The 17,512-nt window shown below is 40.9% G+C and overlaps 1 protein-coding gene across 3 annotated transcripts in view; it reads left to right on the plus strand.

The window, feature by feature from the left end:
* LOC131233189 (protein RRP6-like 2) overlaps positions 1–17,512 on the plus strand; it is a 68,929-nt gene that overhangs the window by 21,227 nt on the left and 30,190 nt on the right. For all 3 annotated transcript variants that reach the window (XM_058229818.1, XM_058229817.1, XM_058229816.1), the window contains exons 3-7: positions 4,341–4,499; positions 4,667–4,750; positions 10,984–11,063; positions 11,158–11,208; positions 11,339–11,447. In XM_058229818.1, the coding sequence (XP_058085801.1) occupies positions 4,341–4,499; positions 4,667–4,750; positions 10,984–11,063; positions 11,158–11,208; positions 11,339–11,447 (483 nt within the window). The remainder of the gene's footprint in view (positions 1–4,340; positions 4,500–4,666; positions 4,751–10,983; positions 11,064–11,157; positions 11,209–11,338; positions 11,448–17,512) is intronic.

Consider the following 17,512-nt stretch of genomic DNA (forward strand, 5'->3'; position numbering starts at 1 on the left):
GAAAGAAAGAAAGGTTGAGGGAGCCCCCAATAGTCTATTGGGGAGAAACGAAAGAAATTCTAAAGGAGAAGTACCTCCCTTTCTCTTATCATTTGAGGTTGGTTGAAGATTGGCAGTCTCTTCGACAAGGTTCCATGAGTGTGACTGAATACATTGAGAAGTTCGAAGAGTACTTGACCCGATGTGAAGTTGAAGAGGATCCCGTACTCACTCTTGCTTCATTTAAGACGGGCCTCCATTCTAACGTTAGGAGAGAGTTGCTCGCCAAGGACATAGACACTCTTGAACAGATGTATCAAGTAGTGTTGGAGGTCAAGCAATACCTCAAAGCATCTGTGGGAAGGCAGTTTGAGTCTTGTGATTCTCGCGCTAAGGCTAACTCTTCTGGGGCTAAGCCTGACACTGGATATCAATACAAGCCTTCCAATAGTTGTTAGTCTAGGCCCAATGATAATAAGGGTAAAGGAGTTGTCGGGTCTAGCTCGCGTAGAAGCGATGTGACTAGGTGTTTTAGATGTCAGGGGTTTGGTCACTTTGTCCACCAGTGTGGCACGAAAGAGGGCACCAAAGTATTCCTTATTGATGGGTAAGTAGTAGTGCCCCCAGAAAGTGACGGTGAGGAGGAAGAATATGAGCCAACAGAGATCCCTAGTGATGAGGAAGAGGGAGCGCAAGAGTCTGGAACCCTTGCTGTTGTGTGTTGTGCCTTTGCACAAGCAAAGAATACCGACGATTGGTGCCACAACACGATCTTCTATACTTACACAAAATGTGGTGATAAGAGTTGAAAGATGATCGTAGATAGTGGTAGTTGTGCCAACGTGGCATCAACTGACACTGTGAGCCATTTGGGCTTGAAGCTTGAAGCCCATCCTCAACCCTATAGAGTGTCTTGGGTTGATGAGACTTCCATTCCAGTCTCGCATCGTTGTCTTGTTCCTATTCAGTTTGGATCATATAAAGACGCTCTGGTGTGATGTTATTCCCATGGATGTTGGCTATATAATTTTGGGTAGACCCTGGCTCTATGACAAGGATGTCACCATATTTGGTCGTTCAAATGTGTGTACATTCTGGTTTGAGGGCTAGAAAGTCAAGCTAAATCCACTTCCACCCAAGAACATGACTGGAAAGGAGTCCACTACAAAGAATGGTGTGAGCGGCTCGAAGGAATTGAAGGAAACGAAGTCCAAGTCTAAGCCTCTCCATATTTTAAATGCCAAAGACTAAGCGAGAGACTGAGTCGGACTCGATGGTGTACGCCCTTGTGGCTAGGGAAAGTGCACCAGAGGTTAGTGGAGAGTTACCCACTGAGGCCATTCTGGTAGTGGATGAGTTTCATGATGTCTTTCCTGATGATCTACCGGATAAGCTTCCTTTTATGAGGGATATACGACACGCCATTGATTTAGTCCCTAGGGCGACTCTACCAAACCTCTCTCATTACAGAATGAACCTAGAGGAGCATGTAGAGTTAAAGAGGCAGGTTGATGAGCTCCTGAAAAAGGGTTTCATTCAAGAGAGCATGAGCCCGTGTGCTGTGCCCGCCCTTCTTACACCTAAGAAGGATGACACATAGAGGATGTGTGTTGATAGGAGGGCCATCAACAAAATCGCAATCAAGTATCGGTTTCCCATACCGCGTCTTGATGGCATGTTGGATATGATGGCCAACGCTACTATCTTCTTGAAAATTGATCTCAAAGTGATTATCACCAAATCCGTGTACGCCCTAGCAACGAGTGGAAGACGGCCTTCAAGACGAAGGATGGTCTATACGAGTGGCTAGTCATGCCTTTTGGGCTGATTAATGCCCCGAGTACCTTCATGTATGTGATGACCTAAGTGTTGATGCCCTTTATGGGGAAGTTCCTGGTTGTCTACTTTGATGATATCCTAATTTATAGCATGACCAAGGAACAACACCTCAACCATTTGAGGCAGGTTTGTGGGATCCTTAGAGTCGAAAAATTGTACGCCAACCTAAAGAAGTGTGCGTTTATGTCTAGCAGTGTTATCTTCTTAGGTTTTGTTGTGTCAGCTGAGGGTGTGTCGGTGGATCCCCAGAAGGTCAAAGCCATTATCAATTGGCCTGAACCCCGCAATATTCACGAGGTACGTAGCTTTCACGGCTTGGCCACCTTCTATAGGCGGTTCATTTGAGGCTTCAGTTCCATTATGGCTCCCGTCACAGATTGCATAAAAAAAGGAGAGTTTCAATGAACGAAGGCAGCCTCGAAGGCCTTCAATGAGATAAAGGCTAAAATGACTAAGGCTCCAGTCACGCGACTTTCGGATTTTTCGAAAGTTTTTGAGGACACATGCGACCCGTCAGGAGTTGGTATAGGAGTACTTATTCAGGAAGGGCACCCTGTCGCCTTCTTTAATGAGAAACTGAATGAGGCGAAGCAAAAATACTCCACCTATGATAAAGAATTCTATGCGGTAGTGCAGTCGTTGTGCCACTAGTGTCATTATCTATTGCCGCAAGAATTCGTCTTGTTTTCAAATCATGAGGTCTTGAGATATCTGAACTCTCAGAAGAAATTAAACCCTAGGTACGCCAAGTGGGTTTAGTTCCTTCAAGAGTATATTTTTGTGCTTAAGCACAAGGCCGGTGTAGAGAATAAGCCTGCCGACGCGTTGAGTCGTCGAGTCACGTTACTCAATTCCATGAGTGTCAAAGTCACAGGGCTCGAGCGTGTTAAAGAGAATTATTCTAAGTGCCTAGATTTTGGAGTTGTGTACGCATCGTTGTTAGAGAGTCCGTTAGGAGCTAGCAGTGAGTATTTGATATTGGACTGATATTTGTTTAGGAGTGACTATTTGTGCATACCTCGCACCTCCCTTCGCTATTTTCTTGTCTGGGAGTTACATTCAGGAGGGGTCGTGGGTCATTTTGGTCGAGACAAGACTATTGCCTCAGTGGAGGATAGATTCTATTGGCCAAGTTTCAAGCGAGACGTGACCAAAATTATAAGGCAGCGTCATACTTGTCAACTGGTAAAGCAAAAAAAGTAGAATATGGGGCTATACACATCTTTGCTAGTTCCATTCGCCCCTTGGCAGAACATCAGTATGGACTTCATGTTTGGGCTCCCCAAGACTATTCGGAGACACGATTCCATATTTGTTGTCGTGGACCGTTTTTCTAAAATGACCCACTTCATCCCTTGTTTGAAGACCTCTAACGCATCTCATGTTGCCAAGTTGTTCTTTAGTGAGGTTGTCAAGCTTCATGGGTTACCCAAAACCATAGTGTCTGATCGCGACGTGCAATTCATGAGTTATTTTTGGAAGACACTATAGCATATGATGAGTACTAGGCTCCAATTTTCTTTTGCCCACCACCCTCAGACTGAGGTGGTCAATAGGAGCCTTGGCCATATTTATCTCGTAGCCCAGGCCCCACATCTTATGGGTTAAGACCTCGGCCGAACCCCCCTCATGGGCTCGTGGACCCCAAATCACATGGGCCGCCCACCCCGAGTGTGTACCTGCATCCCACAGGCTACCCAACTTGAGCCCGGTGTGAAATGCCCTTGCATTAATCACCCCCAACGAGGAGTCTCGAACACGAGACCTCCCCTGTGGGCCCCAAATCACATGGGTCACCCACCCTGAGTGTGTCCCCGCATCCCACGGGCTGCCCCACTTGAGCCCGGTGCGAAAATGCCCTTGCATTACACTCTTGACCTCTTGATTCTATGCTGATTTAGAAGTTAGAACAGCATTTTTGGCAACCACTGTTGGCTGTTGTACAATTGTATACTTTTGAAATTCAAGCATCCTCCTGTGCAGGGGCTGGTTACTTTTAAGCTATGGGTAGTTATGGACATTTTTTTTCAACAGACCATGAAAAATAGTTGGTTAAGAATTATCTTCTTGATCATAATAAACATTTAGGCTCCGTGCCTGGTCTGTATTTGTCTTTTTTTATCTGTAACAAAGGAATTTATTAAAGAAAACAAGTGGAGCAAGATACAAATTCCATTAAGGCAATGGATAGGAATCCCCTATATAAAGAGAAAAGCCTATGGACCCTTTGTGAGAAATCTGCTATACAATTAGAATTAGCCTCTCTAGGGAATAACTAATAAGGTAATTCATATTTGGCATTAAACATGTGCCTGTTATGTTCTTTCATTATGAGGTCTTGAACTGCTTCTGGAGAAGTCAATGTTTAATTTTGCTGTCCATATCTGACCTGGTGTTTTTCAGATAAGAAGAGCAGACAAAGGGAAGTTCTAAACTTAGTTAATATGATTGTTCTCTTTATTAATTTTGGCAATGAATGTTTTACTATCATATTAAGATTTCTAATGTGTGTGTGTTTCCAGGTTGATTTGGAGCATAATCAATATCGATCCTTTCAAGGACTAACTTGCTTGATGCAAATATCGACTCGAACTGAGGATTTCGTGGTAGACACACTAAAGCTCCGTATTCACATTGGTCCACACTTACGGGAAGCTTTTAAAGATCCTTCTAAAAGAAAGGTACCACCACCACCACCACTACCACTACCACTACTAGTATTATTATTATTGTTGTTGTTATAATGTGTCTGCTCTGCCATTTCATTATATGAGTTTTTTTGTGTTAGAATTATCTGATTTGTAATGTGTCTAATCTGCCATCTGATTATATGTTTATTTGAAATTAGGTCATGCATGGGGCAGATCGAGACATATTGTGGCTTCAACGGGATTTTGGCATATACGTCTGCAATCTGTTTGACACTGGACAGGTTTTACCCTGTAACTGTTTTGCTCACTTGAACTCTAAGATGTCAAGTCTGTTTTCTGCTTGCCTTGTAATAGCGAAATTCATAGATGATAAAATATGAAAGCCTCATTCATCAAGAGTAAAATTTTAAGTTCCTTTCTGTGTGCTCCATCAGTCTTTAAGGTCCGAGATAAGTTTTAATTTGTGGTCAGGGCTGAATAGTAACAAATAACCTTTGCCTTCAATGAATAACCTTCTCCTTTCATCATCAAAGCCTTATCACAACTACTTGGTTCAACTACATGGAACTTGTTGCACCATTCCACTCTATTGTGAACCATATCCTTAGTTAAACCTAGTGTTTTAAATAGCTTTGCTATGTGGTGTGTAGCTTACCCTACGTAGCGTAGCTTAGCCTTAACGCCGTATAGCTCATAAAGCTTAAGGCACATGTAGCTTACGCCATATGCTACATAGCCAAAGGTACACGCTACATTGCTTTCACTACAAGTTATTTTTCACTAAAACATTAAAATCAATTAATGTTTTAAATGATCTGTTACATATTCAATTTTTATAAAAATCAGTTAATTGTTTCAATGATTTTAGTAAAATAATGTGAGTAATAGTATTAAATTAGTTAGGTTAGTCTATTTTTACCTTTATAATTAATCTTTGCGTATTTTCCTATTATTTTAGATTGTGCTTGGTTGCACCAAATGTCATAAAATTTCATTAGTAATCAGACTAATTTGATGCAAAATATTATGAAATCTCATGATATTTGGCTCAACCAAACACAACCTTTGCTTTAAAAAAATAAAAAAATAAAAAAAAATCTAAAAATAGCGTGTAGCTTATGTTGCACGCTATATAGCTTAAGCTTCACGTTTTAGGGGGGTGAACGCTATGTGACACGCTATTCACTATTTAAAACACGTTAAACTATAGGTTCTCAAGTCTTTTCATACTACCTTCACCCATGTCCTTCTGGGCCTCTCTTGCCTTTTCAGAGCGTTCAACTTCAACCAACTCACTCTTTATAACTTGTGCAGTTCTTGGCCAAACCATCCAAGTCTACTTTCCCTCATCTTATTACTGATTGCTGCTACCGCTATGTTCCCTCAAATGCAGTCATTCCTAATTCTATCCATCTTAACATTCTCATTTGTGCTATGATCATCCTATGAACATGTTATTCCTTGATTGCCCAGCATTCTGTCCCCATAAAGCGTGACTCGTCTTATAGATATCCCATAATAGTTCCATTTGTTTTCGATGATCACATAAAACTCGTAGGGGCTCATTTAGGGCCTGTTTGGGAGCGTGGATTTGTAACCCCCTGGATTCGGAACCCCCTGGATTAGAAACCCCCTGGATTTGCAATCCTCTCAGTGTGTTTGGCACCCTGGAGTGTGAATCAACTTAAATCCAAAAGTACCTATCCGTAGTATATTTACAGGGATTTGAATTTAATCACTAATTCAACTTTAATATCTCTAATTAGTGAGATATGTAATTTTTGATATAATGGTTGTGATAAGCCCACTGAAATATATACTTTGCCCGAAAATGATGAAATTCCAAGTCTCGGATGAGCCACAAGCACAAGATCATGTCTGAGTGACTAGCCAATGATTTTTAATCGTTGATTTACATGGACAATGTTTGGACGGCGCTGGACAATGTTTGGAGGGTGCTGATTTACATGGACAATGTTTGGACGGTGCTGATCATCATTAGTGGGCCATGTGCCCAATAAAATGATAGTTTATGGTGACACACATGTTACACCTATGCCTATTGAAATGATTTTAGGTATAATCCAAGCTCTCACTGTGGATTGCAAACCCCCTCAAGGAGGGGATTGGAAACCCCCTGGATTTGCAACCCCCAGTTACTTTATTCTGCCAAACAACCGGGGGATTGGAAACCCCCTCCAATCCCCTCCAATCCACGGTGCCAAACGATCCCTTAGCATCTCTACTCTAATCCAATGAGAGCTTTTTAAATAAGAGCTACTCTAATAAGCTCTTTTTGTTCTAGCTCTTTGTTTTAAATAAAGCTCATTTGGTATATCATGTTTTCAAAACCATAAAAAGCTCTTATTTGAAATAAGCATGTTTGGTAAAACGTTCAAATAAGAGTTTTTTAAAAAGGGGTAATTGACGTCATTTTTAAAGATTACAACTCCATTATAAGAGCAATCCATACGATTGTTTTGGTTGACCTTTGACATGGACCGTCCATTATATAGGGCCTGCCTTGATGTAGGTCATTTGTCATGTGGGGTCCACCATCAATGTACTTGTCCTTTATGTGGGGCCCATGTCCACCACTCATGATGTGGAATCCACATTTGATGGGTCCATCGTGTGGGCCCCACCTTCGAAGCGGATTGTCCATCATGTGGAGCCCACTTTTGATGTCCACCATCCGTCGTGTGGGGCGCACCTTCTATGTGGATCATCCAACATGTTGGGCCACTTTGGATACGGGATGTCCATTATGCAAGACCTTGGATATGGATTGTCCATTAGGCGGGGCTCACTTGCTGTGGGCCATACATCATGTGAGGCTCACTCTGTCCATTATGTTAGCCACCTTGATGTGGACCATTCATTATGTGGGCCCCACCTTCGATACGGGTCGTTCATCATGTGGGCCCATCTTTGATGTTAACTGTCTATCATGTGGGCCCACCTTTGATGTCCATCATCCATCATGTGGATCCCACCTTTGATGTGGACCATCTATCAAGTGGGGCCCACTTAACATGGATGGTCCATGCTGGGCCACTCTTTGATGTGGGCCATCCATCATGTGGGGTCATCTTTGATGTGAACCGTGCATTGTGGGTCCACCTTGATGTGATCCATGCATTATGTGGGTCTACCTTCAATATGGACTGTTCATCATGCAGGCCCACCTTTGATGTCTACCATCCATCACGTGGGTCCCCCCTCTGCTATGGACTGCCCATCATGTGGGGCCCACTTGATGTTGATAGTCCATGCAGTATTTTGACATGGGCCATCCATCATGTGGGACCCACCTTTGATGTTTACCATCCACCATGTGGGTCCCACCTTTGCTGTGGACCATCCATCATGTGGGGCCCAACATTCAACATGGGTTGTTCATCATGTGGGCCCACCTTTGATGTCAATCTTCCATCATATGGGTTCTATCGTTGATGTGGGTCATCCATCATGTGGCGCCACACTTTGATGTGGGGCATCCATTATGTGGGACCCACCTTTGATATGACCATGCATTATGTGGGCCACCTTGATATGGACCATTTATCATGTGGAGCCTCACATTCAATATGGGTTGTTCATCATGTGGGCTCACCTTATAGAGTTTGCAAAGAGAAGAGAAGAGGGCAAGATGGGAATTACTTAAAAAGCTTAAGGATAAACTTTTCCAAAAGTTAACAAAAAATGTCTTCCCCCTCGAGCCAAATGAGATCTTAAAGAAAAAGTAACCTCCCCATCCCTTATTTTTTAAGAGCTTTTTTGCTACTTTCTAAAAAAAAAAAAAAAAAAGCTCCAAAAATAAAGCTTTACCAAATAGTCTATTTCCAAAGTAAGAGCTTATTTTTTTAGAATAAGCAAATAAGCTCTTATTAATAGAGATGCCAAACTGGCCCTAGAGGTCCATCTCCACTTCATCCACCTAGCTCTAATTTTATGGACAACAGCCTTCTCAATATTTGCTTTCCTAAATTATTGACACGATGTTGATAATGGTCATTTGGGATACCTCTTGGTTAGCAATCTCAACTAATTGCTCATTTTTGCCCCTATCATTACTAAAATTGCATTCCATATACTCTATTTTTGTCGGACTAATTTTTAAATCTTTAGATTCTAAAGCATCCTTGACAATTCTAGCTTTATGTTTACCCTCTCCTGCATAGAGTCAATCAAAACCTTGTCATCTGTAAACAATATACACCGCAATATCTCTTCTTGTAACTACCTCGTTAACTTGTCCATAACCAATGAAAAGAGGTACAGGCTCATTGCTGACCCTTGGTGTAAGCCTATAGTAATTGGAAACTCACTTCTCTCCACTAGTGGTCCTCACATTTGTTACCACTCCCTCGTACATATCTTTAATCATGCCAATATATCCTCTTGGGACTCCTTTCTTTCCCAACACTTAACCAAATTAATTCTCTAGGGACCCTGTCTCATGCTTTCGCTAAGTCAATAAAGACCATGTGGAGATCAAGGTATCCTGTATCGGTATTGGTTGGCGTAACGGTGCCCTCCGATACCAATACGGATGCGGGAGCGTAACGGCAATACAGGGGCGTAACTGGCCGTAACGGTGATTTTTTATTTTTTTTTGCCAAAAAAATATGAAAAAATATGAATTAAATCCGGAATATTCTAAGCATTCCAAATATGCATTCATTTATAAATTGGAACATGTTTATGGTGGTGTAACGGTCCACTCTTTGGTGAGAAGTTGTTCGGACTGTCTGATGAATTTATGAACCAGACAACCTGGATTTGATTGCAAAACTCATATATTTAATTTTCTAACTATCTACTATCAATGATAGATATATTAGAATGAATGTAATATGAAAATATCTTACATGTGTAGGTGTTTGCAATTATTTTTCATAATTCATAAAAAAATATAAAATGACAACAACAATCTGTAAAATGAACATTAACATGTTCTACTATGATTAACACATCATATTCTACCATTAAAACATCAAAACATTCAATAAAAAATAAATTTTCAAATTTAAAAAAAGGGTCGAAAATAATGCGTAAATAGAAAAAAATTATAAAAAAATATAAAATGACAAAGACAATCTGTAAAATGTCCATGGCCGTTACTGTTACGGCCCCGTATCGCGTAACGGCCACAGCCCCGTATGTGGCGGCTGATACGCCCATATCGTAACGGATACGGGACACGCTGGTGGAGATCATTCCTCCTCTCCCTATATTTCTCCAGTAGCTCTCGAAGTAGGAAATTAGCCTCCATGGTCAAGCTTCCTTGCATGAAAGTAAATTGATTTTCTAATATATTGGTCTCATGGCTTAATCTTTCTCAACTACTCTTTCCTAAAGATTCATAGTATCGCTTGTAAGTTTAATTTTAAAAAAAGGGAGAAAAAAGAAGCGGGAAAGAGAGAAGATGATTGAGAGAAGATAAAGAATAGTTAGGGTTTGCACGCCCCCACTCCTCAAAAGTGATAAAAAGAAAAATGGTAAAACTATTCCTTGTACAAATATCCGTGTCTAAAATATCCCAAGAAAAAAAAAAAAAAAACAAGTCACAAGTGCCCTGTAGGCCCATAACCATATCCAAATGGCCAAAGGCCCATACCCATTGCTGTTAGCAAATAGTAAATGGTATCCGAAAACAGTTGTGTAATGGCTGTTCTGGCGGTTACATAACAGTAATGGTGGCCAGTGGGTACCGGTATAGGGCTGTAGTGACCATTACGGAAAAAAATGGCATGTAACAGCCTGTTATGAGGCCATTACATTTTTTATTTTTATTTTTTAAATAATAATTTCTTATCATAATGGTAATGACCGTTACCATAATTGAATACCTTGCTGTCTCCCCTATGCTGCTAAACTGGTTTATCACTTCATCTTATTTTTAAAGATAAATGTTTGTATGTGTCTAACCTGTTCATGAGGGTTCATAGATTTCCCATGGTTTTTATGCTAAAATATAGATTGTTCAGGGGGCTGATCCTGTGAACAAATTAATTTGCTCTTGACTCTGCCAACCAGCAAAAAGTAAACACTGATTACCTGAATTTGACAAATTAGTTACTTTGCACTGGTGTTCTTGTGCACAAACACAAGCACATACCTGTATCCAACTGCAGGGGTTTGCAGGTTTGAGTCGTTATACTCTCGGTTACTTACCTTTTCATCATTTTGTGAATCATATTAATTGTAGTTTGAAATCTTGAAACCTTTTTATGCTGGTAATACTTCTCTTTAGGGGACAAGAGCCTAGTATTGTCTTTTATGGTTATCTCCTGTAGCCTGTATTACTTTGACATGCATCAGTAGAGCTTTAACTGCGAAGAATTCCCTTTCTGATCCTCTGCTTTGTGGTCTTACTGAATGACATTTGGCACTGTTTTGTTTCGGATCATGTTTGCTTTTGGGTTTGTATATAACCTTCACTCCTCACATTCTGTGTCAGATATTTTATGTCTATGGGGAATGAGTTGTTGTCTTGTTGGATGCGTAGGCTTCAAGGGTATTGCAGTTGGAGCGGAACAGTCTGGAGTATCTTCTTCATCACTTTTGTGGAGTTACTGCAAATAAAGAGTAATTTACCTCTGCTTTGCAGTTCAACATTCACTTACTTGTATCTCTATTTAGTTCTTTCATGGGTAACATTGATTGGTATCCTGCCGTGCAGATACCAGAATGCAGATTGGCGGCTGCGACCTATTCCGGATGAGATGATCAAGTAATGTGCATTTAGAGTGTTTTATGGTCACTGCTTTTCTTCTGTTATGCAGTTTTCTCCTTTGCCAAATGATGAATTATATTTTGTTGATATTTGTCCTTATATCCACTATTGAGATCCATGTTGACAGGTATGCCCGGGAGGATACACATTATCTACTACATATTTATGATCTAATGAGAGGAAGGTTGCTTTCAGCATCCACTGAATCTGAAAGTGGCGGCGACCTTCTGTTAGAGGTGTGTTATTAGCCTCTCCCTACTTTGTCATCCATTGTAATGAAACTAGTAAAACTAGGATCCCTTCAAGTTGCCATTGAGCTGCTGTTAACAGTGACGCTAACTTGTTTCTCTTAACTTTATTTCTATGCAAATTATTGCTGTAAAATTATGTAGAAGTGATGATCAATTTAAGCGAGCTCATAAATTGACAATGGTATGATTATCATATTATGATTACAAGTACAAATGGAGTTCGATTGGCTTTGGCCGAGGGGAATTCCAGACCTGACATCCATTGCGGATCTGACCCGTTTAATTGTTAAGATTAGTACCCATAACCTACCCAGTAATAATCAGGTCAGGTCCAAGCTGAAAGAAGCAGATCCATTTATTAAATAGGTCAGGCCTGGTTTAAGATGATTTAAACCTTACCCATATATCTAATGGGTTGGGTACTTGGGTCTAAGTCAGATTTAAGAACTATAATGAAATGTTCACATAGTCAATGCCCCAAACATTTATTGAGGAGATGGAGCAAGAGAAATATCTTGAATCATCATCATCATCTAAGCCTTATCTCAGCTAATTAAGCCCGGATACACCACAAATCCAGTTATGTTATTCCACTCTATCAAGGACCATATCCATAATTAAACCATAAATCATTCTTACTTCCTCCACCCAAGTCCTTTTGGCCTTTCTCGTGGCCCTTTAGAGCCTTCAAAATGTGGAAGGTATCTGCCCACTTGTCTCATCCCTAGTGGTGCAATAGTCTCAATTCACAAGAAGGATGACTTGCACAAGCTCAACTAGATGCATGAACCCAGCATCAAGGTTCTCTTGTGCAGTGGGGTGTCTAAGGTTTTGCCATTCAGTTGTGTGCAACCTCTGCTAAAGGGGGGCAATTGTAGACACACCACCTGGCATTTGAAGTTCCTAAAATACCATTTGATCGGAGCAAATCTGGATGGCCAGCTTCCCGAACTCCTACTTCATAAGAATCATAGCTGTAAGCAATGTTGTCAAATGGCGATCACACAATTGCATAAGTGACCACACTTCTTTTTTGAAAATTAAAAGAAAAAAAAAAAAGAAAAAAATTGAAAAAAGTACAAAAATAAGATAAACTTTATGTAATTAGTATAAGTGATCTAATTTATTGTTTTTTTAAAAAAAAAAAAAATCTATTTCATTGTAATTTGTGATCTGTGTAAGATGAAAAAATACACTTTTTTTTTTTGCTATCTCATAATAGCATGAACGGGTTTGGGTTTGACCCGAGTGCTTTTCCATAGTATTAGACACTCTAGGGAGCATATTATGTATTAGCTCATTGCCTTGCAGGAAGTAATTGCTAATACCTTTAGATACGTGGATTTTGATTACTATGCTTCCCAGTGTAGTCAAAGGCATTCTAGGTGGACACCTAGGCATTTTGGGCTGCTTGCATAGCTGCACCTAAGCGTGTGCTTAGCACCCTATGCTTGAGGCATGCCTATGTCTGGCTTGCTGCAACCTGCATGATGTTGTGTACTTTTTTGGGTACCTTAAAGAATGATATTTTTGGAATGTTGGCCCATTGAGGGTGGAAAGATGTCTTGTAAACCCCATTGGAGTGCATTTCCCTATTTCGTTTATATCAAAGCTTTGATTTATGAAAATACCTCGTCCAAATTTCTTAGATTTCAAAAAAATAAAATAAAGTAATGAAATCTTCTTCTTCATTTCTTTCTTCTTGGTGTTTAAAGTACTATGGTGAGCTTCTTAAAAGCAATTTGAGTTTTCATTTGTGACATACAAAAGATGGGCAATGAATTGGGAATTTTTAGGGAAATTGAAAATTTCAGTTTACAAGATTTGGGGATATTGAAAATTTGGATTCTTAAGGTTTGAAAATTTAGTGGGTTTTTTTTTTTTTTTTTTTTTTTGCAAAATTATGATTTTGTTTGAATTTGGGAGAATCAAAGCCAATTGATTTTAGGATGTGATAATTTCAAAGCCAATTTTTCATAGTAGCTACAGGGGAGTTGCCACAAAAAGGAATTGTTATAGGAGTTCGTAATATGCTGAGAAGAAGGAAGATCTGGCAAGTTTGAAGGAATACAGAGGAAAAGTGGGAATCAAGATTAAATTCGGAAAAAGGCAACGGAAGGAAAGAAGCTTGGGATCCCTTGGAGAAGGGTAGTGTAGACAAGGCCAGTAACGCTGGTGATGCTGGCGACGAGGAAGGAGATTGGACGACGATTCAAACTAGGAAAAGGCACTGGAGTAGAGGCTCGGTACGTAAAGAGGAGCTATCGGAGTACCCAAACCTTTTCGTTTCTAGCTTTTCGAATGGATGGCTTTTAGTTAATTTCTCCAGGGTTTTTGGTCGAGTAGGAGATGTCACGGAAGTCTCAGTGCCATGAGACCACATTTTCGAATGAAGTTGGGGATTCGCCTTCATGCAAATGCGAACTAAGGAAGAACTTCTGAAGGTGAAGGAGATGCCACATGGGGAGAGATTCAGAGGCCAAATGTTAACGGTTCAGAGAGCTTGATTTGGCCCCGATGTAAAAAGAAAACAAGGAAGAAAGGGTGAATTGGCAAGTGAGAAAAGGCACTGATACCGGTGCGCAAAGGCGCAAGGATGCAAGATCTGCAGAGGTTATAAGGGTTTGTTTGAAATCTTTCTTGGAGGCTGTTATAAGCGAAAACCAGTTAGAAAATGGAGAGGAGATGGAACAACGGGGAAAGAGGTGGGTATGGGGAGACGCAAGCAATCCTCTTCCAATGGTATCGGTCGATCCAACAATTATAGGGAATGCTTGGGAGAGCAGGCTTGATGGTAGCACTCATGAAGAAAGGCGCCACTATTATGCAAATCAAAATCTTCCTTAAGGCTTGTTGCAAATTACAGTATCAAGACACCATCATCAAATTCCTAGTAGAAAATGAGGTTTGAATACCTTTTGGCTAAGAATTAATCTCGATGAGGTGAAGGCAGCCAGAACCTTGTCCAATGATGGCTCGATAGTTTAGATATGCAAATGGGTGGAACGATCGTAGTTTGAGATTGAAAACATCTGGTATTTAGTTTGGGGTGTCCCTTTAGAGATATGGTTTCATGAGACTTTTATGGAGATTGGGGCCTGTTTGGGAGAGGTTATCACAATCGATGATATGATAGAGAAGGGGGAATAAATCAATGCAGCTCATATGTGCATCAAGAGGAAGCAACACGATAAAGATCCAAGCTCAGTTGCAGTGGTGGTTGGCGACAAGATCTATCTGAAGATCGAAAGGGAGATTCGAAGTGGGGTGTGTAACAGATGGGGAGAGCAGTAGAGGCATCGAGAGTCGAATTCTCTAGCGACGATCGCTTTTAGTTAGGAGAAGGAAGATGGAACGGCAGACCCATACTCCTGTGGACCATTGGAATTTTCTGGTAGGGCTTGTCAAGGGTTGATTGGTCAAGAGGGGGTAGGTGGGGGTAGCGGCGATGGAGAGACGACACTTGTCGTGGAGCACGCTGCAGGTGTACGGGTGGCTATGTGGTCAGGCACCTCTATCCAATTGGTAGAGGTTTAGGATTGGAACTTCTCGGCTTTGGTATGATGTTAGTAGGGTCAGATGAAGGTTTTGCGAAGACGGGTTCATACCAGTCCGAACCTTGATGTTCGAATCCCGAGGCACGTAGCAGAGGCTCGGGTTGTCTTAATGGCCCGAAGATCGCAGTTGTTGACATGTGGCTTGGATCTCACAGGCAAGGAGAGCAATTCACTTCTCGCTATGACAAATGTGGAGGAGACGTTGCCGCGTAATCGTTCTAATGAAGAGATTAGTGCACAAATCGACACCTGGCGTTCCTATATCGGGGTCTCGGTTCAAACGAGGGAGGGAGATCTCATGCTTGTGTCCTCCCCGGCACTTGCGGAATGAAGCCTTTTGTTCCCACGTGCAGACGATTACATAAATTTCCGCTCATGTGGGGACAGTAGTCCCTATATCTTTTAAAACTTATCGTTGATGGGGACATTAGATGACCTACTCGGGTGTACCAGAGATGGAGACGACCACCCACATTAGCGCAACATTCTTTGTGGATGGGAGACGAGTTCCAGGTGGGGCCCGCCGGGCCATTTTGAAGACCCGACATGTGTTGGACGTGCATCAGCGGCTTTTTCAGTTTTGGTTAATGGATCCCCTAAAGGATTCTTCAAATCCTCTAGGGGCATGCGACAAGGAGATCTCCTATCTCCTTACCCTTTCGTGATAGTAGTTGAGGCTCTCAACAAGATGTTGAAAAAAGGGGAGGAGGAGGGTTTAATTCTTGGATTTTCAATCAAAGAAGCAAGCATGAAAGTCAATCATTTTTAGTATGTGGACGACCAATGTTTAAATTATCGGCAATAATATCGAATTATCACCCGATATTTTCGGTATCACTAGCCCTTCGAAATCGAAAACCCCATATTTTGTTTCTCTCTTGGAAATTGGTGAGATTTTGCCCTTTTTTTTTTTTTTTTTTGAAATTTTGCTGACAAAATCAATCCATAAATACTGAAAATTTAAAATTTTAAAAAAAAAATCAAAATTTAGAATACCTCTTTTCGGAAGATCGAGAAGTGATTGGATTGTGGGTCTGTAGTGTCAGTCGTCAAAAGTATGAAATAACCCAAAAAATCTGCGATTTCGGCGAGCTTTATTCTAATCTTGTTGGGATTTTTGTCAAAAATTGAATCTACGTTGTGAGCTTAAAGATGCTTTCGAGATTTTAGTGTTATAATACCATCGGCTATGCAACGGCTGCAGCTGCGAAGAAGTAACTTATATTGACTTTAGGGTTTTGGAAGAGGAATTTTCGAAACCTCCTTTTGAAGCACTTTCCTTCTAAGTTAAACTTTTAAGTTTTTTTTTTTTTTAAATGTATATTTGACACAATTAAAAGGCTTGGGTCACCACCATTTTGCCTTGAAACAAAACTAATGGATTAAGTAACTTTTAAGTTATTTTATAGTGTAAGTTTCACACAACATAATAAGACCGGTTCAACACTATTGTTCGTACAAAAATTAAAAAAGGTGTGATGGTTTGGGGTGTGGATTAGGTGTGGCCCGTGCCTCACCCAAGATGGTGCAGCCCACCATGATGTATTTGTGCATTCGTTTTTCAAAACGTTTTAGGGCATGAGCCCAAAAATGAAGAAGTTCCAAATCGCCGGTGGACCATACGACAATAATGCCACATCATTAAAAACTTCTTAGGGCCCACTATAATGTTTCCATAATGTTTATTTGCCATCCAACCTATTGATAAGGTCACATAAACATGGATGAAAGAAAAAGCAAATATCGGCTCTATCCAAAACTTGTGGCCCATTAATGGTCAATCACCATTGTTTCCTATGATAAGGTCCTCTTGATAATTGGATCTACTTCATTTTTAGGTGCATGCCCTAAAAGGGTCTTACAAAACGGATGGATATGGAATACATCCATCAAGGTGGGCCCTGATGGTTGGATGCATGGATGGATGTTTGGATGATTGGATGGGAGGGATGGATGGATGGATGAATGTTTGGATCCGACTCCGCACCTAATCAGCTCCCGATGGTTAGATGGATGGGATGGGATGGATGGGTGGATAGATGGTTGGATGCATGGATGAGCTGATGGATGGATGCTTGGATGAGATAGATGAATAGGTAGGATGGATGGATGATTGGATGGGATAAATGGATGGATGTTTGGATGATTGGATGGGATGATTAAATGGATGGATGGATATTTGGATTATTTGATACAATGGTTGGAGGGATGGATGTTTGGATTATTTGATATGATGGACGGATGGGTGAGATGGTTGGATGGATGGGTGGTTTGATGGATACATGGAATGGATGGATGATTTGCTGGGATGGATGGGTTGGATTGATGGTGAATGGATGAATGGTTGAATGATTGAATTGGATGAATGGGATGGGATGTGATGGTTGGGTGGTTTGATGGATGGTTAGTTGGATGGGATGGATGGATGGATGGGTGTTTTGGATGGTTGGCTGGATGGACAGCGTGGATATACCATACATAAACAAGGGGGCT

Source organism: Magnolia sinica, chromosome 18 (assembly GCF_029962835.1).
Source record: "Magnolia sinica isolate HGM2019 chromosome 18, MsV1, whole genome shotgun sequence".
Classification (NCBI taxonomy): Eukaryota; Viridiplantae; Streptophyta; class Magnoliopsida; order Magnoliales; family Magnoliaceae; genus Magnolia; species Magnolia sinica.